At 42.9% G+C, this 26,992-nt stretch overlaps 2 protein-coding genes and 1 long non-coding RNA gene across 5 annotated transcripts; 2 read left to right on the top strand and 1 right to left on the bottom strand.

Annotated features, from left to right (window-relative positions):
* The first annotated feature begins 302 nt into the window (after window positions 1-302).
* cebp1 (CCAAT/enhancer binding protein (C/EBP) 1) lies at window positions 303-3,306 on the top strand. 2 transcript variants are annotated; one of them, XM_085763686.1, is made up of 3 exons: window positions 303-406; window positions 1,406-1,705; window positions 2,582-3,306. In XM_085763686.1, exons 1-3 carry the CDS (start codon window positions 404-406, stop codon window positions 2,885-2,887), a joined length of 609 nt encoding a protein of 202 aa, XP_085619812.1. In that variant the 5' UTR covers window positions 303-403; the 3' UTR covers window positions 2,888-3,306. The 2 variants fall into 2 exon arrangements, with proteins under 2 accessions (XP_085619812.1, XP_085619813.1); XM_085763687.1 differs by having other exon boundaries at window positions 321-406; window positions 1,439-1,705.
* Window positions 3,307-7,088: 3,782 nt separating this feature from the next.
* On the top strand, window positions 7,089-24,612 carry slc22a17 (solute carrier family 22 member 17). Its single transcript, XM_085763237.1, has 10 exons — window positions 7,089-7,820; window positions 9,766-10,281; window positions 15,059-15,162; window positions 17,051-17,205; window positions 17,427-17,592; window positions 18,566-18,690; window positions 20,449-20,554; window positions 20,685-20,908; window positions 21,608-21,719; window positions 22,377-24,612. The coding sequence occupies exons 2-10, from the start codon at window positions 9,808-9,810 to the stop codon at window positions 22,651-22,653; spliced, it is 1,743 nt and encodes a 580-aa protein (XP_085619363.1). The 5' UTR covers window positions 7,089-7,820; window positions 9,766-9,807; the 3' UTR covers window positions 22,654-24,612.
* LOC146966415 (uncharacterized) lies at window positions 11,847-24,164 on the bottom strand. 2 transcript variants are annotated; one of them, XR_015034501.1, is made up of 4 exons: window positions 24,028-24,164; window positions 23,796-23,932; window positions 15,014-15,152; window positions 11,847-12,192 (listed from the first exon to the last, which is right to left on the bottom strand). It is a non-coding gene; the product is annotated as an uncharacterized LOC146966415 (long non-coding RNA). The 2 variants fall into 2 exon arrangements; XR_015034500.1 differs by lacking the exon at window positions 23,796-23,932 and having other exon boundaries at window positions 11,850-12,192; window positions 24,028-24,150.
* Window positions 24,613-26,992: the final 2,380 nt, after the last annotated feature.

Raw genomic sequence — 26,992 nt, 5'->3', positions numbered from 1 at the left:
ACTTGAACTTGAACTAAACTTCCTGTCCCAATACATCAATAAACAAAACAAACGACAAATTAGAAACAGTTGACATCCATGAAATCATTAATCATAGGCTATGATTTAAAAAAAAAAAGACTAATATTATTGTGGTAGCTCAATTTAGGCCTATAAATTATGTGTTTTTCAGCGTTTCTTTCTTTTTCTTTTCCAGGAATTTGAGTGCAAGAAAGAGGAGGTGGAGGAGGAGGAGGGGATGATGGAGGAGGAGGAGGAGCAACAGAGGAAGTGATGGAGTGACCATCATCATCATCATCACCATCATCACCACCACCACCAGAGGAGAAACTGCCTCTGTACTGACTCTGACTCTCAGACCTCTGATCTCTGCTCTCCACTCACTGGAACCTGAAGAAGAGTCATGGTGAGTCACATCTGAACTTTTAATAATCTGAGCTCTTCTTTTAGATCATGTTTCATTAGGATATTAATTATGAAGCACTTTGTAACTGTGTTTAGAGAAGTGGCTGTGTAAATAAAGTTTTGGGGCTATTATGCTGTGTTTTGCTGGGACTACTTCTTCTGTGCGTATAGATTCAAAAAAAGAAGGTGAAGAATAAGAGCAGGGCTGCATTTAAGTGTCATTGATCCGCTGCTTAGTTCGTCAGTCAGTTGATTAATAGTTTTGTCTATTCAATATTGTGAAAATGCCAAATATTTAATGTCTTTACGTCCATTTAATGTACATTTGTAGAGCCAGAAACTATTATTTTGTTTGCCTGTAAAGTTACTCAAATTATGAGTTAATGATCAAAATTGTTTTGTGTCTATTGGATAAATGGACAGATTATTTCAGATCTAGATTTCTGTTTCATTGAGAAAAAAAATGTTTATCTTGAAAATAACTCTATTTTCTGACCTGCATTTAAACATTAGACACACACTAGTTAACTGGTCTATTTAATTAATTATCAATATTAATGTTTTATTGTTGTAAAGCAGCTCACCCATACTTCTATAAGAGCCTAATAGTCTGCCTTTATCTTTTAAAGAAAATACGTTTTATTTGTAATTCTGTGGGCACTGATGAAATAAGTATTTATAAGCTTCACTTCAGCAAAAGTGGATGGAGAAGTGTCCTGTTGTTTGTTTAATTCAGCCATTTTAAAAGATATTATCAGTAAAGTGTTTTTAAGAATTAAAATCTGAATTGTGATTAACTTGATCATTATTAAACACTGTTAGGAAGTATTTTTGCTGTAGCTGGTTGTGGTTGGATAATTTAATCAACAAAAGTTAACACTAGACTGTGGTCACCCAGAGTTTACAGTCAAACTATTGTCATGAATGTCTTATTTTTAAAATGAAAAACTCTTATTTTGAAAAGCCCCTAACTCTGTCCTCCTGCCTCTGGACTGTGCAGATGTCTGATTCGAGGGTGTCCTCTGTCATCCAGGAGTGGGCGACCTCGTACCCGGGTCAGGCCCACATCCTGAACAGCTCGGGCCAGGCTGGATCCAGCAGTCAGATGGCTCAGATGGACATGATCCCCTACAACCAGTCCCAGGGGATGATGAGGGGGGACGGCGGCGAGGACAGGGTGGCCGAGCAGATGATGGGGCTGCCGTACCTCCCGTACTCTACGTCCTGCCTCAGCAACACCTCCAGCGCAGTGAGCACAAACCACCACCAGAGCCACCAGAGCCACGGCAACAACCAACAGGTGACACAGACTGATAGAAAAATGTCGCTCTTAGAATAGAAACTGGTAGATATACAGTATGTACACCCCAGTGGAGAGACAGACGCTACTGTACTTTATTTCCATTGAATCAGAAGCCTATGTTCTTTTGTACTGTGTTATTTATTGGGACATTCGCGCTGAACTATTTAGTACACTTTCTAATATGTTAATTTTAATGATCTTGATGATATGAATAAATTGTGTGTAATTTTAGCTGACAAACATTGCATTAACGAATGTGCCAAAGCCTGCCACCTCATCCTTAATAGAAGATTGTCTTTCATGAGCTCCAGTTTATAAAACTTAAAATTTGTTTTGAGTTTTGTCTGTGTGGTACCATAATGTACGTTTTTATTCATGTTTTTTTTTTTTTTTTTAGTTGGTGTCTCACAACTCTTTTTTGAGTGGTCCCCAACATTTTGAATTGAATTTGAATTTTTATTTTTGCACAAAGTTAAAAGAATACAACATAAAACATGATAGGTAACAATAGGACAGTGCAGGGAGAGGCAAAAAGCCACAATGGGCTTATTTTTAAGCCTCCACCTTATATTACAGTTTAATGTAAAAAAAACAAACACAAAATAACATGAAAAAATTAATTAATTAATCAAGGGGGAGGGGTAATTTGTAATGAATACTGTATTTTTATATTGCCTCTGTATTTTTATCATGTGTTGTGGAGTGACACTGAAATAAAGTTTATCTATCTATCTATCTATCTATCTATCTATCTATCTATCTATCTATCTATCTATCTATCTATCTATCTATCTCTTAGAAATAACCACAGAGGGGAAAAAAATCATCATAAACATCTTTTTGTGTTTGTGTTTCTGTGTTTGTGACCTGCAGGACTTCTCCCCTTTCCTCCTGCCGACGCTGAGGGCCCCGATGACCAAGAGGAGCATCAGCAAGGACAGCGCGGAGTACCGGATGAGACGCGAGCGGAACAACATCGCGGTGAGGAAGAGTCGGGACAAGGCCCGGCGGAGGATCATGCTGACCCAGCAGAGAGCTCTGCAGCTGCAGGAGGAGAACCACAAGCTGCAGATGAGGATAGGGCAGCTGACACAGGAGCTGGACACTCTCAAACACATCCTGTCACAGCGACACCTGCCGGGCGCCGAGGAGGGAGCAGCGGCCGAGTCCAGCATCTGAAGAAAAGAAACAAAACAAAAAACAGTCCAAGACAACCTTAACATTAATCTATCATATCCAGAGTTAGAGTCTGGGCTTCCCTCCAACACCCACGGTCAAAAGCCGGCCCGTGTTTTTCTTATTATTTGAAAATGAAGTGCATATTAGGGTGTAATACCTCTATATAGTTATTAATTTTAATTTCAAATTGTACAATTTTAATGAGAGAGAAAGCGTAGCACACTGTCAGGACACAAAGAGACACTCTAACCTTTTAATCTTATTACACTTCTGCTCTTTTAATTCAGTTTTGTGAAGACTAAAAACGGTCCAGGGTGTTGTCAGTGTCAGACTTCACAGGCCTGAAAAAACAGAATTCAATTTGGGGAAATCAAATTTACAGACAATAAAACAGGTAGCTGAATAAATAAAATGTAAAACAACTGGATGTTTGATACTTTCCCGCAGTATAAAGGGTATTTTTGTCATGACATCCGTATTTATCATGGTACATTTTGAAAAAGTTACTGTTCTAGTATAAAGGATCCTGAAATGTGGTGGGTGTGAATGTAAATGCTGTAGACACAGGGTCTCCAGAACAAACAGTTTGTGAAAAAAGGACTATACTATGTAAAAAAAAAACATAAAAAAGGACAAACGAGCCAAAGAAACTCTTATTACTGTATGTGTTTGACGCCTGAACGCAGCGTCCTTCAGACAGAGGACCACTCTGGGTTGTCCTCTGATTTGATTTGACAAACGTTGCCTAATCGTGTACCTGATGCTTCTTGTCATCGTCAAGAGATGATTGTAAGTGTTGTTGCCCAACGGAGTTTCACAACAACCTGTGGTTTGTAAAGGATTCACTGAAATCTAAGTGTCTCTCTCTGTATAATACTCTAAGCGAGTGGTGTGTGGGATTACTTGAAACTATTGATGTCGTTTTGATGTTTTTCACCTTTTAATGTGTATAAATTTATAGTAATTACACTGTTGAAGCTTTTAATACTTTGTCAGATATTTTCTTAAATAAATAAATAACTGCTTGGCCTTCTATAAAAACCATGATGTGATGCTATAACTTTAATCGCAACGCACACAGTGACAGTACACAGGATGCAGCTTCCGTTGATCGAAAAGCACATGTGTGATTTAGTTTTATTATTCCCACTGCGTCCTTCTTCATCATCATCATCAGGGGGGAAAACATGGTGTGTGTGTGTGTGTGTGTGCACCTGCCACGTTATTTACCATAAGTTGTCAACCCACAGAAACGGACATCGTGCCATGGGCCGTTGTGCACCAGCGGTTTCCCTTTGTGGGATGGGCAAGATTTCGACACAGTGGAGGACGGAGATGAGGAGGAGAGATAGTATCAGTGTTTGGGGCTGCCAGGGCCTTCCTGTGGCTGTGATGGTAATGAAGGGACAGAGAGATAGTGAGGAGGGCTGAGGGGGAAGAGGAGGAGGAGGAGGAGGAGGAGGAGGTGGTGGGTGGGCGGCGGGGGAGGCAAAAGTTATATCATTGCTAAAACATTTCCACATTGTAAGAAATAGACACATGAAAAAATAGTGTAGACGCTCTCCCACGCCTTGTTTCAAATTTAATCGTCTGATTATTATTATTATTTTAACTATAAAAGTGTTTTAAAGCAGTATAATTAATGTTAATGTGCAATTTTACACCACTTTAATCTGCAGAAACACTGTTAACTGAGCTACACCTACTCAAACCCAGTCTGAGTCTTTCATTTGATTATTGATTACAGATCAGTGCAGCTCAGTACAAGCCACAAACCTATCAGAGGGTAATATACAAAAAAAAGGAGATAATTTCATATAAATATAAAATGGCGATCTCCAAAAAGTGACTCTATCCTCCATGTGAACATTAACGAAGATGAACCTTTACTTATGCGAAGCAGAGTGAAAGTGTGACACAGGCCTGTCATGTATTCGGAGGCGCATCAAGAGACTTGTTGTGTGACCGTGTGTCTGTTGAAATGTCCTGCAGCGCCGTGTGGGGTAATCTGTGGTCCCAGGACTGCGACATCTCCACAGAGTGAAGAAAGACTGTGTTTCACCTCATCCCTTCCAGGTTACTCAACAGCAAGCAGACCATATTATGAACCCCACCGCAGCCAGCCCAGCCAGCCCAGCCAGCCCCACCGGAGCTGCTCCGCTCTCAGAGATGCCGCTTCAACTCTCCACAGAGACTGACTTCGAGTAGCCAGTTGTGCTTTATAGTCCTTAAAAATCAACATACAGGTCCGAGACGGAGGCCGAAACATCAACTTTCTGCCTCTTTCTCAGGACTTCCGCTATTAAACTTTTTTTTTAAATGCCATGTTCACAAGCAGTGCAACAACTCAGAGGTCAGACGCCTGCTTTCTGAGCTTCAGGTTCTCACCACACATCCTAAATCCTTCCTATTGATCACAATGGTACTGAGATAGATAATCAATACGAGAAGGAGCTCTGCAGTGATGGAGGAGCCTCTGCGGTGGTGTGAGGTGTAGGGGAATAACACTGTTTCACTTTCTTTCTGTCTCAGAGCTCAAGAAATTGAAAGAATCTCACGTTCTCACACTTGTCCACCACTGAAAAAAACATTGTATTTGAAGCAGCCACATTATTAATATGCAGTTAACACTTAATATTGATTAATAGATACACAAAAGGGGAGTTTTTCCTACCCGCCCCCTGTTGGCAAGTGGCTGCTTTGTGTTGGGTTTCTCTTTGTAATAAAGTCAGGTCTTGACCTCACTTTAAAGAGCCTTGGCTGAATGTATATTATTATTTGGCGCGACATAAATAAAATGTGATTTAATCGATGCAGCAGTTTATGACTGTCAAGGCAATACAACCACAGATTCAGCAAACAACAAGGCTATAAATATTGAATAAATATGATGCTGCAATTCTCTTGATCCTGGTCACCTTTATTTATTTATTCATTATTATTATTTGACCTTTTCAACCTATAAAACAAAGAGGAAGTGGTGTCTTTCCTGCTCAGGCAGTAAAGATGAAGCAGGACAACTCCACAGTGATAAATCCACTCCCTTCTGCTCTGCTGCCTCTAAACACCGCTGCTCTCAATCAGTGGAGTCAATCTATAAATACGGCTGCAGATAAACGAGGGAACAGTGTGTAACATTTCTTTTCTGTGCTAACGACATTTGAACTGTTGCATATTCATGAGGAGAACAAGGAGGTGCTGTGCTGTGGAGGTGCAGTACATCAGACCTGGCCCTGTGCTGCTGTGATATGTGGCTCCACCATGTGGCAGAGGGCTTGACTAGGCCTCCTCTGGCAGAGAGCGCACAAGCAACAGACGTCTCACTTTGCCACTGATTCCATGAACCATTTCCACTGCAGAAAATGCTTATATTGATTCAATCTGTTCCTTGTTTTACTTAATTGTATACGTGCAAAGACTTTGTTCTGTGCATTTACTTTTCAAAACAGACTGGTATTGTGATGTAGGTTGTGCATTCAGTCTCAAGCAGAATAAAGAGTGGGATCAAGTCAAGTAGACTATCACATCTGTAGATTGAGATTTAATTCTGCACCTTTGATGTAAAGTTTCTTATTTAAAAAAATGCGTAAGTGACAGAAACACACTTAAAGCTCACTGTCGTTCAATTGTAACATAGATGAAACATCTAAATAAGCCACAAAAGTCTGAAGACAGTCTCTTGTCTCTCTACTGTTAAATCATATCTCAATTATCTTATATTGAACTATTTTGTCACACTTTTTTTTTGACAAATCAACGCTTCAAACTAAAATAGACTCGGATATGAGTGTGCTGGAACATTTGGTGTTCTCACATTAAAAATATCTTAATTATAGGCTACTCAGCTTTCAGAATAGTTGAATCAATTTTCTGTCCAACAAACTGAATGATTCATAAATGGGTTCATCTCTTATCTTCAATAATCACTATATTATTAATAATAATCGGCCTATGGGGTGACAATTATACCTGTAGGCATGTTATGAACGTAAGTAGCCTAGTCTATTCAGTGGTAAATAAATAACTATGTAATCTGGATGTGCCTCTTTATTACTTACAATAATTACATTATAATAATTTGATTGTATATTTTTAGGACTCTGAGACAGCTGTGGGCGGTCGGTCGCTCTGATTCACTCCGGAGTGAGTCATCATTCACATAGACGATCTCCGCCAGCAGTGAGACGAGGAGACGTCGTCGCTTTTGACGGTTTCAGCCGGTTTTTGTCGAAGTGCCGCCGGAGCTGCCGCTGCCGCTGCTGCTCGCCCCCTTTAATTAAACGAGCTTCTCCTCCTCCCGGTGCAGTAGTTGTCTCGTCTCACTCACTCTCTCCGCTCTTTGTCTGTCTGTCTGTCTGCCGGCTCTAATACTAGTAGTGTGTGTGTGTGTAACGTTACGTCTGACTGCAGCTGCTGCTTCTTCTTCCTCGGCTCAGAGCAGCGGCGGCGAGGGGCAGCAGGACAGATTTACCCCGAATGGCGTAGCAGCAGCATCCCCGGCGGGCATCCCCTCATCTCCAACCGGCTCAGGGTTACAGAGGAGGAGGACGAGGCGGCTCCTTTGTTGTTTTTTGTTGTTGTGTCAACAGTCGTCGCTGGTGTTTTTATTTTATATTATTAATTATTTAGCCTATCTATCTCAGAGACGACACACGACAGCGAGACTTCTCCGGGGGGGCGGAGGGAAAAAATGTGTTTTCTTGTAGCGGACAGAGACGGAGCAGCCTGGCGTCGAGGCAGCGCGGAGGAGATCCGGTGACTGCGGAGAAAAGTCCTCTCTCTCCGCTTCTCCCCCCTCCACCACCACCACCACCACCACCTCCTCCTCCTCCCCCCACCTCCCTCTCCCCTCACCCCGCAATGTTTGGATGTGTGACCGGCGGCGGCGGCAGCAGCATCTCCGGACTACGCGTTTAAACTACGCGTAAAAGCGGTGAGTAAACATCTGTAGCCAGCGGTGGCAGGTGTGTGTGAGTGAGTGAGTGAGGGCATGTCATGTCATATCATATCGGCTCGGCTCAGTTCGGCTCGGTTTGGTTTGGTTTGGCTCGGTTTGGCCCATAGCAGCTTCCATCACCATGATTTTATTCCGCTCACACTGCCGCTCTGTTTAGTGTTTTGTGGTGTGGTGGTGCTACCGTGAAAGAGGCCGGACAGCACAGCACAGCACAGCACAGCACAGCACAGCACAGCACAGCACAGCCAGTCCTCGGTGGGTTACAACCTCCTCCTCCTCCTCCTCCTCCTCCTCCTCCCCGGGGTAAAAACTCTTATATAACCCTGTGGGATTCCTCTCTGTCAGACTTCCTGTGCAGGGAAACAGGAACACTGAGGAGGAGAAGGAGGAGGAGGAGAAGAAACATGTGCACGGGAGTCGGGTCTGGACAGGCTGAGACTGCTCTTACGTCCTGCTTTTATACTGTCTCCACATGTGCATGTTTGAATACCGACAGCTGTGCAGCCTGAGTCACATCCCTTACTATTATCTCCTCTTTCATGTTGATGTTACTTGTGTAGATACATAAAATAGATAGATAGATAGATAGATAGATAGATAGATAGATAGATAGATAGATAGATAGATAGATAGATAGATAGATAGATAGATAGATAGATAGATAGATAGATAATGTTTACTAAGGTGTCACTCCATGCATAAGGCTACAGGGGATTGCATAAAGAAATATGGTTTTTAAATTACAGTATTCAATGCCCCTTGACAAAATTAAAAAGTGTTAAAAAAGAGTTGTGTGACATTAAAAAGTCATTAAAAAAAAGAATAAAAAAATGTACACTATGACTATGGTATCATGAATTATATCAATATTATAAACCGTAACTGAGGTGGCAGGCTTTGGCACGTTGGTTGATTCAATGCTTACCAGATAAAATAGTCTCTCACTCACATTTCTAATTATTAAGAATGAGAGCTACAACCAGTGTTAGTTAATTGTTTGAGCCACACATGGAGAGATTTGTCCTTCACGCTTTCCTGAAGCTCAGGATGATGTTGTCGATATTGTCTTGTCTTGTCTGAACAGCTGTTTTAAAAACCCACTTCACTTCTCACACCGAGGCGAAAGAAAAGAAAGAAAGCAGCAAATTTCTCACAACTGAGAGTCTGGAGGACGCAGAAAACTCTTGGGGGATACTGGAAATCTCGCTCACAGCCTCAGTTATCGTGAAAATAATTTCCTGCTGCATTGTGTTGTGTTGTCGAGCCAGATTTTTGTCATAAATGTGACCTCACCCTGGAGCTGTAGGGGATTTTCCCATGAAGCTCGGCTTGGCTAATGCTGCACATATATAGTGAACTCAAAAAGCATATATGCCTCATAAAACTGGTGTTATTACATGTACACAAGCATTAAAGGTTTAGTATGTGTAAAAAAGATTGTTTTTTTTCTGGGCAAATTGAATCGTAGGCAACTGGACTTGTATTTGTCTGGGAAGACGTTTTGCCTCTTATCCAAGGGGCTTCATCAGTTTGTACGCAACAAGTCTCACTAGTCCGCACTAGTCGCACTAGTTAGACAAAAGACTAGACTTGTGAGACTTGTTGCGTACGAACTGATGAAGCCCCTTGGATAAGAGGCAAAACGTCTTCCCAGACAAATACAAGTCCAGTTGCCTACGATTCAATTTGCCCAGAAAAGAACGATGACCTGGATGAATGAGAATATCCATAGACACGTAAAAAAAGATTTGTTTTAGAGATGTAAACACTATTTATTTGAAACTGTTTTTCCTGTTTACTGTTATTTTCTATGTTAAAACGTAAAAAAAAAACCTAAAGTTAGGTTTGTTATAGTAGGAAACAGGTGGTTTTGTTTCAGAACCAGAACCTAAACCTTTAAAATGTTGTGTTTCCTCCTCAGATCTCGTCTCCATCGCCTCCTCCCGCCTTCAAGCCTCCAACGATGACATCCCCAGACTCTCCCCCGCTGGTGTCCCCCTCCCCGTGCCCCGCTCCCCCTCCGTCTCTCCCCTCCTCCCCCGTGCCCTCGTCCCCGGCCCCGTCCTCCTCCTCGCTGCCCGCGCCGCCCTCGCTGCCGCCCACCGGCGAGGTGATGGTGCTGGCGCTCGGCAGGAAGAAGCAGCGGGTGCTGATCGCTCTCTCCATCCTGCCCAACCTCTTCCTGGCCTTCCTGCTCTCCTCCGACCCCCTCATCACCCTCTCCCCGCCGCACCACTGCCACCTGCCGGGCGCTCTGCCGTCGCTGGAGATGCTCAACGCCTCGCTGCCCTGGGAGAAGGGGCGGAGGCCCGGGGACGCCGGCGCCCCGTCCCAGTGTAAGCAGTACGTCAACGGCAGCCAGACGGCCGTGGTGGACTGCGAGGCGGGATGGGACTACAACGTCACAGAGGGGCTGAGGAACAACATCGTCACCGAGGTAAAAACCCCCGGCCTGGCGCTCTGATCCCGGTCCCGTTTCATCTTTGTCTAAAGTTTGTTTCCTTCTTTTATCGTCTCGCTGAGCTTGCAGTCCCTCTCTTCTTAAAACTTAAAGCAGATATCAGTGGAATGTTTTTGTTAATATAAGTCCTAAATAGTCCTATTTTCCGTCAGCAATCACTTACATGAAGTATTTCAGCCTAAACACGAGTCTCTCCGTCACTCTGCTCTGCTGTAACCCGAGGAGAAAATTTTCCTTGTGGGATACAAGTATTATCCAATGAGGGGAGAGAACGGCATGAAGGGCTGTGTGTGCAGCCAAGGGATGCGCGTGAATGTGGTGACGCAGCACGAGGACCAATTGATGCCTGACAAGGGCGGGGGCTGCTAACTCATGGTGCGTTCAAGGAAACTCGTACTTTGTGTTTTTCCTTCCTGTGAAGTCATACCAGTTCGATCTGGTACGAGTTCACGGGTCGGAAGTTACGAGTGGCCGTTATAGGGAACTTTCACAGACAACAGGACGGTAAAAACACGAGCTACGGGTTACCTGGAACGCTACCAAGTCGTAGTTGTGACTTGAAGCTGTAACTTACGGTTTCAAAAGCCTGCCTTGAACACAGCATTAGCCGAAACGGCCGTGCCGCTGTTATCTGCTTTAAAAGCACAGCTGCACATTTCTGGCGACTAAGCAGCTCTGTAAAAGTCCAAATCAGTGTTTTCTATGTATTTAAAGTGCGTCCAAGCAAGTAGCCATCAGTACGATTAAAGGGATACTTCACCCAAAATCGATAATTCACCAATTTTCTACTCACTGTCATGCCAAGGAAGGGTTTCGCTTTAGGAGTTACAGGGGGGGGTCCGGCTGGCAACGGATTTTCATATAATGGCAGTGGATAGACTTCACTTTTGAATCGTCCAAAACACACACTATGAAATATCCAGATACCTCCATACTGCTCGTCTGTACTGACCCAAACGTCCTGAAGCGGCGACATGAAAAAGTTGTTAGGAAAAAATTAATTTGATCTCTGTTTTTAGCCTTGTTGTAGTAGTCGCTCCGGATGAGCAGTATGGAGGTATTTGGATGTTTCATAGTGTGTGTTTTGTGCGCATTCAAAAGTGAACTCTATCCGCCGCCATTATATGAAAATCCGTTGCCAGCCAAAAGCGTTTTGATGACTCCGAAAGTTCTCCAAACCCTTCCTTGGCATGACGGTGAGTAGAAAATTGGTGAATTATCGATTTTGGGTGAAGTATCCCTTTAATAGTAATAAATAGTAATGTTGTGGCAGTTTGTATAATAAATTAAAAACAGTTTGTTAATTCAATTCAACCTTAATTCTCACATTTCACAGGCTACCCATATGTTTTGTGATGGGGCCATTCAATAATATTATTATGTATTCTTCTATGTTAAATATATCATGAAATTCTATCGATGGAAATTTGCTTGGACAAACTTTACGTTCTTGTGTTAACGTTTAATCATTTTCTACAAGCATAAGCGCCTTGAGTTTTGCTGATTGGTTGTCATGTTTTGGTTGCGTGTGCAGGGAGAGTTAAGGAAACCATTTATTACTGGTGCTGCCTCCATGTTTTCCCAACAAACCTTCCTGTTAGGTGTGTGTTAATGACTTTGTGTGTTTACATTCAAGATCCCAGACGCTGTTGTCCCACACACAACGCTGCTAAACTACATGGATTACTTATCATAAAACAAACAAGGGTCTGTTTACGTTGAGGTGCAGCACTCTGTGTTTTTTGTTCCACGAGTTCTCAGCTTCAATAGAAATACTTGTTTTTTTTTACCTTTGTTAAGACGTCAGAGCGTCAGTAGATCTTCACTCCACCTTCGCTCCGAGGACGGTTGTGCAGATGTGAGTCTCACCGACATCACGGGATCAACCTGAGAGGGCCAAATGAGAGAAAGATTTCAATCTGAGTCATGTCTGAACATCCAGAAATCAGTTTCTTTGCTCTAAATAAGACTGAGCCACCATTAGAAATGCTACAACATTTTATCTTCAAAGTTATTCTTTGGACTGGGATCAGCAGCAGGTTAATTAACAGGACCAAAACATGCACAAACAAGGATAACGTCTTCATATTGCCTCCCTCTAGGGCACCAGAGGAGCTGTTTATGAAACACTGTTCAGGGAATATTAATTATTTGCCTCAAGGTCACAACCTGGCAACTCGCTTGCACGCTGGAACTATAACTTGTTGCGTTTATCATTGTGTATTTATTAAACAGTAGGCAGGTGGAAGATTAGCTCTGGTAAAAAAAGAGGGTTATTTCACTTTGTCTTTAAATAGTGAGAACATCAGGGGCGTTGACAAGAGAGAGAAGAGTTTCAGGTAGTTTTTCTGCCTAATGCTCAGTCGTAACTACACAATCGATGGAAAAACAATCTCTCCAGCTCTGATTCACATTTCTGGAAAATGCACAAAAAAAAATCTGCTCCTGGCTCTGTCGTTCTGTTCATATTGTGTTTCCTCCACCTTTAGGGACTTTTTTTTTGTTTTAGGGCTGCTCATGTGGTAAAGACAGCGGAGAAATGCCGTGTTGGTGCATTAATGTGTATGTTTTAAAGACAGGCGGGGCGGCTGGGCTGGGTTGGACTCGTCTCTGACTTGCTTGGTCAGTGTTGGACGCCTTTCAAAGCTGGATCTCACACTCACACCACTGGGCTGGTCTCGTTGCTGTCTTAAGCAGAACCTAAGACGGCTGCTCCCAGTTTTTCCACTCAGCTCCGGTGGCTCTGTGGCTCTGTGGTCTGGTTTTTTTTTTTCATTACTGTGTCGGAGCCACACCCAGTCCCTCCACTTTACGGTATTAGGGCAGTTCGTCGGTATAATCCGCCCACACCACTGCAGCGAGCTGAAGATAGCAAAACATAGCCAGGGGAAGCATTTAAGCCGGAGCATGTTCGATAATGAGTCTATGTAGGAGAGGAAGGAGCTAATCGTGGCCCTCGCCTCCCTCAGGGTTTAGACACGGGGACACGTTGAGTATTTTTTTTTTTTTATGCCTTAATGGTTTGCTTTTGCTTTGCTGAGCTGGCAGGAAGCAGGAAGCTCTGATCAGCTTCACCTCTGCTGCTGATCAATAAATACTGTGTCACTTTACTAGAGGGAAACTCGTCTGAACTGAACGGTGGATCCATATTTCTTACTTTGACTTCCGTTAGTCATCAGGGTTGGACCAAGAGCAAAGCACAACTCGTTCCTTGATGTGCCTTAAGGTTGTCTCAGGTCCTTGGCCAATAGGAAACAGGATGTTTGCTTTAATATAATTAAAGTGCATTGATCTGCTAGATGCATCATTTTCAGGATTACGTAGCTGAACACAAACTCCCAAACAGAGTTTCTCGATGGATTTTTCCCAGCAAATGAATCAGAAATGTTCACATCACTATAGGGAATATACTGTACGTATGTTGTTTACAGGTATCATAACGTCTCTCTGAGGTGTCACTGACAGCGGCGGCTTGGCAGCGTTCCTATCGTTCCTGTCGTTTGAATCATCTGGATTAAAAAATGTGAAAGGGGGGAGAAAAAAAAGAAGAAAAATGCCGACAGGTTTCAGTCCCAGCTGAACGTACGGTACACACCTGATTGTTTGCATGTCGGTCACAAAACCGGTCCGAGGAGTTCCCAGACTAGTTTGTGCGCATTTTCCCTTTTCGTCTGTCGTCTGAAACGTTCCACCCCTATGAGCACTGTGGGGTTGTTGTGGTGCCCTTTGGCCGTTTACTGTGCACCGCTGCGACTCTGTGCCTCAGCAACAGGACGGCTGATATTATGTGACAGGCTTTTATGTTTCTGAGCATGGGCTCTGATTATACAAGGCCTGTTTTATCGTCAGCCGCCTGCACTCTCTCTCTCTCTCCCCTCTCTTTAGATGATTAAAATCATTTTGCTCTCTGTGGCCGGCAGACAGTCACATTAGCAGAGCTCAGCTGTTAGTGAGTAAAACTCTGATCTGAGAGCAGATATCTGTGCCTCTGTTTAACTGATGTTTTTACCGCTCCCGCTACTACGAATAATAATAACCGCGAGTCTAAAGAGTTAATAAAAACCCATCCTCTCAGCACTGTTTACACCTGCAGCTCTTCACGTAATTATTCACCCATGAGCAGAAATAATTCACATGGAAAAGCCATAAAAACTATGAGAGCACAGGTGTGCTCCTATACCCAGAAACAGATTTTCCTCAGCCACCTCTGACAAGTCACAGAGAGAGTTATCATTCATATCACATTATGTTTTATCATCTCTACCTCTTTCACATGGAGGCACTCATAGCTGGACGGGTAAAGCCAGAGTTAACTGGCTGTGTAGTACAGATAATTGACGATGAGCAACGTTAGGTTCGGTAATCTTTCCCTACTCGCTCTCTGACTATATTTTCTCTGCTTTTGTCACGTATTTTTTGCTGTTAGTTGCTTCAAGTACCTGCTGCTATTGATTTCTTGTCTTTTTCTTTTGTTTAGCTTATGTATGTTGTCTGCTTGTCTTTTGTTTTGTATTATTGACAGGGGTGGAACTTTGTACAAGTTCGTCAGGAGTTTGTTCAATCCTTGCGCAGCGTTTTATTTCATTTTTTTGTGCTAAACTAATAAACCTAAACCTAAACATAAACCTAGGTTCAATTAAAGTGGATAATTAAAAGATATCCTGGGATGTATTATATTTACTTTGCAGTGGTTCAACCTTATGTTTACCTGGTCTCTCTCTCTCTCTCTCTTTCTTGTGTTTGTGCCGTCCAGTGGGATCTGGTGTGCGGTCAGTACTGGCTGGTCCCGGTGGAGGAGGTGTGTTTCATCCTGGGCGTCCTGACTGGCTGTCTGGGTCTGGGATATGCTGCCGACAGGTAAAACACATTAACACATTAACACACACACACAGGCACTAGGCAGACAACACAATAGAAAACCAAGAGGCTTTGTTAATTGGTTTTTAATAAGTCATTTGAAAAGGTTTGTGGTTTTCCTGCCATGACTCCATCAATAATCCAATAATCCATGTTAACTTTAGGGATAATTAAAGCAAACAGGAGAACACAGCAAAGGGATTTCAGCTCTGAATGAATTTGTAATCATTCATCAAAACATGTTTTCACTTGACACTCTCCTTATGGGTTATTGAGTAGCCGTAGCTCAAGTGTTGCCTGTGTCTGCAGACATCTGTGCTGAATCAGATCCTCTTAAGTTCCTCATTCCTCAGCATCTTTGTCCTTATTTAGCAGTTTCACTACTTCATAGTTCTTCACACCAACACACAGAGACATGAACACCGACATGCACGAAAAGTACAAGAAGGGAACTTGGCTGTTGACGTAGAAATTAAATTAGCTTTAGATTTACTATGTCTGCCAGCGGTTGGACTGTCAGTCGGCAGCTGGTGGCCGCCAGTCGATAGGGAGACAGATTTAGTAGCAAGCGGCCCAAAGGGCATCTGACTGGGCTTTTCATCACAGAAGGAAATCTGTGAATTACTGCTGTTTGCAACTGAAACATTGAAGAATACATTGCAAATGAATTTATTATGAACCAGCCATAAATAAAATAGAAATAAACGCTACAAAAAATGCATATGTAGGCTTCGGTGTGCTAGGTTTCAGGACTTCGTGCTCAGCATTCGGCATTAGACACACCCCAGGTGCCTCCGATAATTGACATAATGGATCAGTCTGTGTGTGTGCGGCGTTGTTGGATTGGAAATCACACGGGGGAAGCTCCAGTCGTGGGGGCATTGTGGGGGAGATGATGCCAGTTTAATCAGCTAACAGCCTTCATTAATTTGCTGACCAACTGAGCATAGCATCTGTTTGTTAAGACTAGTGAATTAATGCAGCCTCCTGGGAACATACAGAGGAGGAGAGGGAACGGCGCTAACCTGCAGCGTGGAAACAAAACTGCTGTTGCCTGCATGGAGACGGGAATTCGCTAATCATCGCATGTAGTGATTGGCCGCTGAAGATACAGGTTTTGTCCCTGTTAACCTTTATCATTTCAACCAGCTGAGACACTGTGGCTGCTGCCGTTTTCATCTTTTTTATCTTGGGAGGATGTTCGCAGATGTCTGTCTGTTTTCACCCTGATAGCATCAAAACCTGCAAGGCAGAGTTAGAGGAAGGCTGAGGTTGAGGATGGGGGTGGTCTGACCTAAAAGTATTAAGTATTCATGTAGTAATAACTACTGAGTAGATACGGATCTGAACGAGATATTGCAGTATCGACAAACTGGTTAGACTTGGTGGTCAAAGGTCAAGCTGTAAAACACAAAACGTTCTTGGCCATAACTCACAAATCTATTCACCACACAATGTGACACAATTGAACTCAAATGTCAACAAGGATAAGATGAAGTCAAAGGTCAATGACACTGTTTTCTCACCTGGATACTGTCTGTTTTGTATCTATTTTTATGTCTGGTGTCAGATCCTGAGAATTAATCTGTAAAATGCAAATTTAGTTCACAAAAAATCATTTACGATATTCATTCATACATGAAATTAGAAATGTGGTAGCAGCGCTGACGGCAGATGATGACGATGTTAAAGATGTGCAGAGTCAATATTTGATCTTTGCTCTCCATTGTTGTGTATCCTCATGTTTTGTTTTTATTGTGACCATATTAGTTTGTAAATGTTTGGTGTTTGGAAAACTGACATAATTAAGTGTTTAATTAATAATTATTATAATGATAACAATAGAGTCCTGTTTTCAGTGTATATATCTGTATCTGTGTCTCTACAGGCTGGGCAGGTCCAAGACTCTGCTGACCTCCCTGACCCTGTCGGTGGTGTTTGGGGTGCTGGTGTGTGTCTCTCCGTACCCCTCCATCTTCATCGTCATGCGTTTCTGCCTGGCGGCTGCTAGTGCAGGAGTCTACCTCACTCTGTACATCACCCGTGAGTGATAATAATAATGATGTCGTATATGTTCTGCTGTCAACTCCCACATCAAAAATACAAACTTCTTTCTTCACAGATCTCATGCTGCACCCTGGTGGTGTTGATTCAATGCATGTTTCATTACCCTTCCTCTAATATGAAGCTGGTGTAAAACCAAAAAGTAACGAGGTGGGAGCTGTAAATGTGAAGATGTGTTGCTGTGGCTGTGTGTCTGTCAGGTCTGGAGCTGTGCGAGCCCTCCCTGCGGCTGGTGGTGACCATGCTGGCCGGTCTGATGACCGTGGCCGGAGAGCTGCTGCTGCTGGCCGTGGCCCTGGGATGCCAGTCCTGGAGGGGCCTGCTGGGGGCCGGGGCCGCGCCACTGACGCTGTTCCTCAGCTACGGGTATGAGTCTGGAGTCTTTTAAAGGGAAAGTTCAACATTTTGGCAAACTGGCCCATGCCATAATCCCTATAGTTTTAGGAGTAGGTTCGTTACCTTTCATTGTCGGTGCAAGCTGCTTTTTAGAACGGCGGAGCAGAGCCGCGAGCTGCTCAGAGCTACGCTACGGAGGCTAATGGGATTTCTTGGTTTCCCTCATCAAACTCATCAAATACACAATCCAACAACTCCAAAACGCTCTCATGGACAAGTTGTGACCTGCACATTCACCACGCTATCAGATAATAACGGAACGAGACGTAATTGTTTTCGAGGCAAATGCAGAGACTGCTTGCCGAAAAGCTGACCCCGACGGGAACGCGCATTAGCGGTTTTGCATGAATTTACCTCATGGGTGACAATTAAAGGTAACAAACCCACTCCTAAAACTATAGGGATTATGGCAATGGGCCAATTTGACAAAATGTTGAACTATCCCTTTAAGATATCAGAAGCATTTTGCATTTTTCCAAGAAAGTTGCAGGAACCGGAGTCTTTTGATTCTGTGAAGCGTCTTGATGTCAGTTGACTTGATGAAATCTTTGTTGGATGGTATTGATCCCTGTCCCCTCATCACCTTGAGCTCTTTTAGCTGATGTCAGAACACATTAGGGCCACTTTGTTTAAGGTCCCCGAGTCCCTCCGAGACCTCCGTTACAAGATAAGCCTTCATTGAAGTTTCAAAATCAAATTAACAGAGATTATAGGAGAGATTACTGGCTGTGATTTTCAGGTTTTAACAACAATGAAAGAAAAGCTGGATTAAAAAATAAAAGAATCCTGCTACTTAGTGCCCCAAACTGGTTATTTTCCATGTTGAGGCAGCAAATCTGGGTCACAGCACCAGCTCCTAATATGTCTAAATAAAGCCGGTGCCGGTGCAGGTCGGTGTAGATCTGAAGACTGATTTGGGTTTGTTGTCTCTGCTCTCCTGCAGCATTCCTGGGGTGTTTCCAGAATCCCCTCGCTGGCTCCTTCTGTCCGAGCGATCCGCGGACATGAACTCCTTCAGCGAGAGAAGAAACTCCAACAGAGATGTGAGGGATGACGAGAGCTTCACAGGTGTGTGAGCACGCAGCGACTCAGAGCAGACGTTCAGTTTATGCAGTCTGCATTATTATGTGTCTTATTGCTCTGCACGAGCACCTATCACACATTAGTACCAAAAGCAGGTAATGATACTCCATTATAAGTCATTATTTATTTAAGGCTTGTGCATAAAAATGAGATTTTAATGGAGCATAATCACTAAGCAGCAGCTGGATGTGACAGTTAAATGTAGAAATGGAGGAGTTTGCTTGTGTTCAGTGAAAACCACTAGTTCAAAGCATCACGTTCATCGCCCAAGCACTCAGGGCAGTATTGATGTTTCTCATGTTTTGTTAGATCTAGTGGGATCTGACTGTTAGAGCGGATAAACGTCTGTTGTATTTAATCATTTTTTATATTTATACACATGATGCACTATACTTTGAATATAGTTAGTCCCCCAAGGAATGTCCACAAAGTTTACCTGGATCCTTAGTTTCAGAGTTTGCCCTCCTGATGTGAGCTAGTTGGTATTCAAGAAAACATGATGCTACTGACACTGAGCAGGTCTGAGGAAACAGACTGAGTCAGAGTGAAGGGTGGTGGAGGTAGGCATCGTGATCAGATAGATGCAGTCACAATTAGGGGGAAACAAAGTATGTAAGAACAAAGGTATCTGTATTCAAATGAAAAATCTAGGGTCAATTTACTACAAATGGTATCCATGCAAATGTCTTCCTGTTACTTACTTTGTTATTTATGCAGTAAAGATTCAAGCTTACAGCTACACATCATCATCATCAGTGTCATCAGTTGCATTTAAGAGTCTTTATGCGTCCATTGTGAAATTAATTTGTTATTTGAGCAGTTCATAAAATAGGGACTAGAGCGTTTGGGCTGATGGTTCATCTGAGCTCCCTGTGCATATTTATAAGACGAGAGGCGGCGTCAGATTCATTTTGATTTAAAATTTTTAAAAGCAAACGTCTGCTCTGTAGAAATCATGTTTTCACATCCAGGCCTTCATTATTTTTTCAGTTTTTCTAGATGTTAAAAACCTCAGAGCTGGGTTGGATGGATGCAGAGATGAACAGTATTCACACCAGTTAACCCCCTCTTCTCCATTCATGAAAGACCCTTGTTCAGTTAATTAATGATGAATGAACGAGTTGCACCACTAACATTGAGCACCCTGCTGTTTTAACATAGTGTAACTGGAGATAATGATATTTGATGAATGAACTGCTCTTTAAACAGCAAATGAATGATTGATAAATAGACTGTAATTACAGTTAAAGATACATCATTTATTAACATATAAATAGGGATTGTTCACTGGCAACAAATGATTAACTGTGTTCAAAATAAAGTTAAATCTATTGCTAGATTCACACAGAGCTTTTCAACGTTTCTTCGTGGCCTTGATCAGTGGATGCATTTTTCCAAACTTTCCAGAGACACAAGAAGTGTTTATAAATAAATAAAATGAATGAATGAATTAAACATGTTCTATGATTAGAGTTGTGTTACATTGTGAATCACTGAGGGAGCTGCAGTCATTGACAAATGCCCTAATGAACACTTTTGCACAGCTACTGAGTCAGTGCAAGGAATAAAATGTAGATTCGTTCTCTCCTGCTTATATATGAATCCACTGAGCCTGTATGTCCCTGAAATTGACAATGAATTATTGATTACCAGAGACAGAAGCTCAGGTCATTATTCTCTCTGTGTTGCCGAGCTATTAATTAAAAAGAGAAAATGTGCTTTTTGCCTCGTTATCTCCCACAGAGCTGGACTCAGAGCCGCCCTCTTTTTCACGACCCCACCTGTCCTTCCCCGAACTCTTCCACAGCAGGAACATCTGGAAGAACATGTGTGTGCTCGGCTTCACCTCGTAAGTCCTATAGCCCTCGCTCGGTCATTAATTCGCAGGTCGTGTCGTTTTGCGGCAGTCGTCTCATGTTTCCCTCTGCCGCTTCACAGCTGCTCACTCTTTCGTCTCTCCGTGTCCTTCCTATCCTCAGATTCATCTCTCACGGCATCAGTCACTGTTACAGCTCCTTTCGAGGTGACGTCAGAGGCACCGCCCCCAGTTTCTACTGGATGTACCTGCTGTCTGTGTGCGCAGGAGGCGGCGCCTGGCTGTTGCTCTGGGCGACCGTGGACAGGTGCGGCCGGCGTGGCATTTTGCTCCTCTTCATGACAATGACGGGGCTGGCCTCTCTGATCCTCCTGGGACTCATGGAGTGTAAGTGGGCTTTAGTCAGCAGCAGGATGTTGTTTCCTCCAAGGACAAATATAGTTAAATGAAGAGCTATTTATAGTCCTGCTGTTTCCCTATCACCCCCAAGAAATCACCCTCTGCTGAACCAATACATCAGACTCGTGTCAGCATCCTCACTTCCTCCAGTCCTTGACCCATGAAGATAAAAGTTAGTCAATCAGACAGACTTCAGACCCCGGGGTCACATTAGATCGTCATGCACCATGTGCGTCACGTTGACCTTGTGCATTATGAAATAGATTAAAATCTCAATGCAATGGTCAGCTCCGTTTGTTTGTGTCCCCACAGTCCCCCGAAGTGGAAAGACTCTGGCTCCCCCTTGTGTCCGACAGGGAGAAAGTCATTGGGTTTATGTAGGACACTGCAGTGGCAGCAAAGTCAAAGCTGTGTCAGACTGTGCTTTAATCGTGCTTCAGGGGCTCCGGGCAGAGGCACTGGGCCGTGATGACGTTTTTCTCTGTGTCCGCTGTTGGTCACTGACTCAGGTCTGAGCGAGCTTTAAGCAAAGACTGAATCGATTCAGGTCAAATCAACAGGCAGCGTGATGTAGCAATCGGAAATGGGAAAAGTATGTACATCTGTTGCACTTGATCAGGGTAATGCATAATTACTGAAGCACCTCCCTCCCTCTCTTCCTCCCCTCCTCCTCCTCCTCCCCTCCAGATCTCAGTGAGACAGCCATCACAGTTTTCTCAGTGCTGGGCCTGTTCTCCTCTCAGGCCACCGCCTCCCTCTGCATCCTCTTCACTGCAGAGATCATGCCCACCATTATCAGGTACGACACACTTTGAAACACAAACCAATAGTTGTTGTTGCACTGATTGTTGCACCGATTGTCCAAGACAAATTTCCCTCAGGGGGACAATAAAGTTTATTTTGATTTGATTTGATTTGTATTTAGTTCAATAGTGTCAGATTATGAGGAAAGGTCAGCTCGGGTAAGAGCTGCCAAAATGAATAAGGACATGGAAAATGGAGCTATTGGTGACTGAGAAGAAGGAATTTCCACCAATAGCTGAATATTATTCATCCTTCCAGGTGTTCCCGATTCAGCGGATCATTTTAATAATTTAATAGTTAAAGGGATAGTTCAACATTTTGGAAAATTGGCCCATTGCTCCGAGCTCACGGCTCTGCTCCGTCGTTCTAAAAATAGCTTGCACTGACAAATAAAGGTGACGAACCTACTCCTGAGACTATGGGGATTATGGCAGTGGGCCAATTTGCCAAAATGTTGAACTATCTCTTTAAGGTTTTTTCTTATTTCTTAATGTGTTTATGGCTTTTATTGTTGTTCTATTTCCTTATACTTTGTTGTAGAGCTAGAGAGGTGCTGAGCGGTCCTTTGTCAGATTAGCAGAGCATCTGTATCCCTCTCTTTCCAGTCCTCATACCAAACTAAGCTCATATCTGATCTCTGTTTCCTGTGCAGGGGCAGTGGTGTGGGCATCGTCCTCGCCCTGGGCTGCGTGGGCCGTCTCAGCTCCCCGCTCATGGACCTGAGGAACCACTACGGCTACTTCCTGCACCACGTGGTCTACTCGTCTCTGGCCCTGCTGGCCGTGCTGTCCATCCTGCTGCTGCCCGAGAGCAAGAGGAAGCCGCTGCCTCAGACGCTGTCCGACGGGGAGCAGTACAGACGCCCCCCGCTGGGCCGGAGGAGGAGGGACAACGTGCCGCTTCTCGCGACACCCAACCCGGAGACCTAAGGGACCCAGAGACAGGGGGGGCCTAGAAGAGACTGTGCTGAAACCAGTCAGTGTGCAGCCAGAAGATCGACGCTTGCGAGGGAAGGACAGAGCAGCACAGAGACGATGGAGAATGAATGCGATCGAAGCCTCTTAACATATCGTCCTCCAGTCACTACAAAAACACGAACGGTTGGGTCGAGCGGCCATTTTTCATCTTCCCGTTTCCTGTCATTCAGATGTGTGTCCGAACACACGCTCTGCTCACACACACACAAACACACACGTTGTTTCTCGTCCCATCTCTTTGTGACAAACAGTGGGTTCTCCCCCCCCACACGTGAAACACCAGCATACACTGCTGTACACTGTCCTCCAGTGTGTTGGTTGTAGAAGATGTTAGCTGCTTACTACTGACAGTCCAGACGCGCCGAGGTTCTGATGGTCGTCTCAAATTATCTGTAGTGTTTGTCTAAACCTGCATAGACCGTTGTTATGTCTTGTTTGTTGTGTACAACGACACAAAACCTGCTCAGAGGTGTGAGAAAAGTACATGAAAGTCGATTTTGTACTTTTCTGTGATGTACAACTTAGCTGACACTTTACCTTTTGGCACTCCAAACAAGGATGAACCACAGTTCTCTGATGTATCATGTAACACTTGAGGGGGTTGTGGGTGTATTTTTGCCTTGTAAATACTCTAGACTTAGTTTCTTTAACTTCTAGGGGGGAGGGGTTGTCTGAGTTTTGTTAAAGCAGACCTTGAGGCAGGAGACTGTAGACACAGTACGCTATGCAGTGGAGAAGCGGCACAGAGCCTTTCTGAATCATTATTTTATAAGATGATGGTGTTGAATCTGACCCTCAAATGATTAACTGATTCATTATGAAATCTTGAAACTTAAGGGACAACTTTTATGACTGTAAATCAGCTGTTATCAATATTACGATAAGAAGCAAGTAAAGTGAACACCAGGAAGATGTTCATGTTCAAACTATCTGAATCCAGTCTCTGATTCTGGCCTGGAGCCAGCTATATTTATATCTATTTATGTTGTTAATAAGTATAATCATTAAATTATCCAGAGACCAGGAATTATGAAGTATTTTAACGAAAAGCCGTTAAATTGGGTTGAGATGACGTGTCATGGAAGTAAACTGACCATTTTCTGACGTCGCTGATCCAGTAACTGTCACAACATTCCTCTCTGCATGTTTGGAGGCACTTGAAGGGCTTGTTTTTTTTCTCTCGTTCGTCAGAAGCTTAGTGATCAATACCTCTGTAGATGACCAGTTTCAGCTGTAGGAGACCAGACGGGTACGAAGCAAACCGTACAGCTGAGGTTGCGTAAAACCAGGCACATAAACTGTATTTTTGTCAGGACTTGGTGGTACCTGTGGGTCGTCTCGTGATTTGAGCTGAATGTCTGTTGATGGCGGAGACCGGGCCCGGTGACGATGCTCCGTGAAGTTTGAATGGGAGCTGAAGAGAGGGCCCCACAGCTCCACATCGACCCTTGACTCCTCCTCCTCCACCGAGGACGATGGTTTCCTTCTTCCTTATTTCCTGTGTGATGATGGCTGAAGTGGAAACATGACAGAGAATTTCCAAAGGTCAAAAAAATCCTGCTGTATGATGGTATGTTCAGGTAACTCTTTGTCTTATCATGTTTCTGTAGGTGTGTGACAGGGAGAGGACGTGGGGAGGGGAGGGGGGGGTTTGATTTCGACTCAGATGTTGAGGAGTTATTAAAGGAATTATAACCTTTGGTAGTTTTTATTTCCTCTGTATGTTGCACTTGACAAGTCCTAACACTTATACACTGATTATTACTATCTGTATGATTAACTCGGCTCGAGTAATATAATGTCTGACAACACTGATGATCTGTTCAATGATGAGTGTGATGCTGTTAACTCTATAGCCTGATTTCATGTAAAATAAAACTGGATAAATAAACGAGACATGGGCATTTTGAAGACTTGTTTCGGTATGAATCATATTACTAGACGATCAGATTGTCCACACGCTTAGATCAATGATATCCAACATTTCATCATCATCTCTTCACGCAGATTATGATTCATAAAAATGGGAGAAAAATAGGCTTTGTCGAAATTGCAGTCGCCAAAGGTTTGAATCCAAACCATGGTTTCTGCTGCATCCCTTCCTGACTTTTCTGTCCATCTCTCATTGTTTTATTGGAGTAAAGGCAAAAAAAAAGTTAAAAACTATCCGATTTCTTCCTTATTGTAATAATCAATTCCAAACAGGTAATAGTACAAAATATGATTCAATTTTTTGTCACCTTACAGCTCAGGGTAGAATGAATGAGACCAGAAATACATGTCCACAAGCACTTGGTCACATGGACTATAAAAGCATACTTGCCCATATACAGTATATCATGTGTTCATATTTAACCTACAGATCTGAATGTACATCTAAAGCTGTTCACCTAAATCAAACTGGTGAGGGATTGTCAGCGAGTTATCTTTGTCCTCAAGGACAAAAGGAAGGAGGCCGTGACCAGTAAAAAAGACGTGTTCGGTTACACCTCATTGTCACAGTGAAGGATGGCAACAGCTTCAAGAGCACTCAACACACACAGACAGGATCTAAGCTGCCGCGCCGCTTGTCTGGTTCAAGTTCAATTGACACCCCAGCAGCTCGTGGTACAGCTGAACTCCTGGGTAATCATTTATGTCTGGTGTTGCAAATACATTTATTCTGACAAAATAAAATGTCCTGTTTTACACTGAGATATCTGATTTTCCTGTACAATGTCTACTTAGTGACTGCAGCATTATTAAACAGCTCCGCTATGGCTTCTCTATTGCCCCCTGTCTGCCTCCCGAAGACCTGGGGTTTCAAATCTAAAAAGTTTTTTTTTTTTATTATCTCGCAGTTGTTAAGCTAAAACAATGCTGCATCCTGACGATCCTGGGATAGCCCTGTTTCACAATTTGGAAAGTAGTTTTTCTAATTTTGATTGTGTTCACATCCTTATAAGTCAAAGAGGGGTTAAACAACACATTAATACTTGTTACCAGTATTATGTGAGCTTCTATCAGGGTTATGATTGATAAATAACTGATAGGTAGCTAGCAACAAACAGTTACAACTGTTTTACCAGATTATAATTTGAAGTTGATATGAAATAGACTATATAATCATTAACAACAAGTTTCTCACCATTAGCTATCAACAACTCAGGCAGTTGTGCACCAAATAGTTTGCAGACTTTTCTTTGATTTAGCCAGTTGGAAACTTTTTTTCTAATAATTTGTGTGCCACATGAATTCAGAGTTACAGTGACCCCTAAAGAAATTTGAAACACTGTTTATTTCTGTAAGGGAAACAATCTTACCTTTCCCTCTAATTCTTTGCAGAACAGATACATGCTGCCAGACAAAAAGTCCTATCTAATCGACATTCATAAAGGTTCAACATTTTAGTTTTTTCAAACATTGGACTAAGAAGAAGTCAGGAAGAGATCCTCTCTCGACCGCAGAGAGCCAAGCAGACAGCTGAGACCCTGGACATTCTTGGGAGTAGAGGTGTGAATTTGTGACATTAGAAGAGGTTGTCAAGTGGCATGCTAAGGTCCTGCAAAGGATCCTTCCACAGTAATCGCAATTAGCACCTTGTACCATGTCACTTTCGTTGCACAGTAAAGCCTTGACAGCTATCTTAACTCTTAACGGAAGGTGACACTGAGGAAGTCAAAGGCCTTTGACATTTCTGAGCCTTTGGGCCTCCGTAGGTCACACTTCCTGTCTGACTGATGGATCTGTTTCACTTTCATTTGTCTGTGAATTTTTTGTAATTTCTACAATGGTTGGATTTATGTTGTGAGGAGTTAGGAGGTAGTTTGTGTCTTTCTTAAATGGGACTTTTGAGGGTAACATTTATGCTTTCTGTAAATGTATGTTTTTTGTATTTTGTTATTATTTATGTGAAACTTTGGACGTCATGGGACGCAAGACAAATTTCAGAGTGATCTGATAATAAAGTATAATCTAATCTAATGATAATTATTGTAATCATACTTGTCTACGTTATCATTTGTTACCATCTGTTACGTTACCATTTGTTCACAAATACAGATTTCCTCATTACTAATGATTGCTTCTGCTTATCTAGAGTTAAACTCTCTCTGTTTTATCGATAATAATTACCCAACTTTCTTTGTAATTCAAACTCTTAGCCATACACAACCTATTACATTACATGTATGTATGGTCTTAAACATTTTATTTCTGTCCACTGGGACCCATACAAACATAAAGCACCTGCCACAGAACAATGAGAGGCCAAGGCCTGGCAACCAAAGGCAACTCACAAGTGTCAGGAAGA

Source organism: Trachurus japonicus, chromosome 20, assembly GCF_045865225.1.
Source record: "Trachurus japonicus isolate A0001 chromosome 20, Traja_1.0".
In the NCBI taxonomy this organism is placed as follows: Eukaryota; Metazoa; Chordata; class Actinopteri; order Carangiformes; family Carangidae; genus Trachurus; species Trachurus japonicus.
The sequence above is the reverse complement of the archived record's forward strand: the minus strand, read 5'-3'. Positions and strand labels throughout refer to the sequence as shown.

Bases quoted from the DNA above. Each gene is read 5' to 3' on its own strand.
- cebp1 (XM_085763686.1), top strand. The intron at 1,706-2,581 runs GTGACACAGACT...TGTGACCTGCAG, and splicing joins GCCACGGCAACAACCAACAG to GACTTCTCCCCTTTCCTCCT.
- slc22a17 (XM_085763237.1), top strand. From the start codon at position 9,808: ATGACATCCCCAGACTCTCCCCCGCTGGTGTCCCCCTCCCCGTGCCCC. The intron at 17,206-17,426 runs GTGAGTGATAAT...TGTGTCTGTCAG, and splicing joins CCTCACTCTGTACATCACCC to GTCTGGAGCTGTGCGAGCCC. The intron at 20,555-20,684 runs GTAAGTCCTATA...TCCTATCCTCAG, and splicing joins TGTGTGCTCGGCTTCACCTC to ATTCATCTCTCACGGCATCA.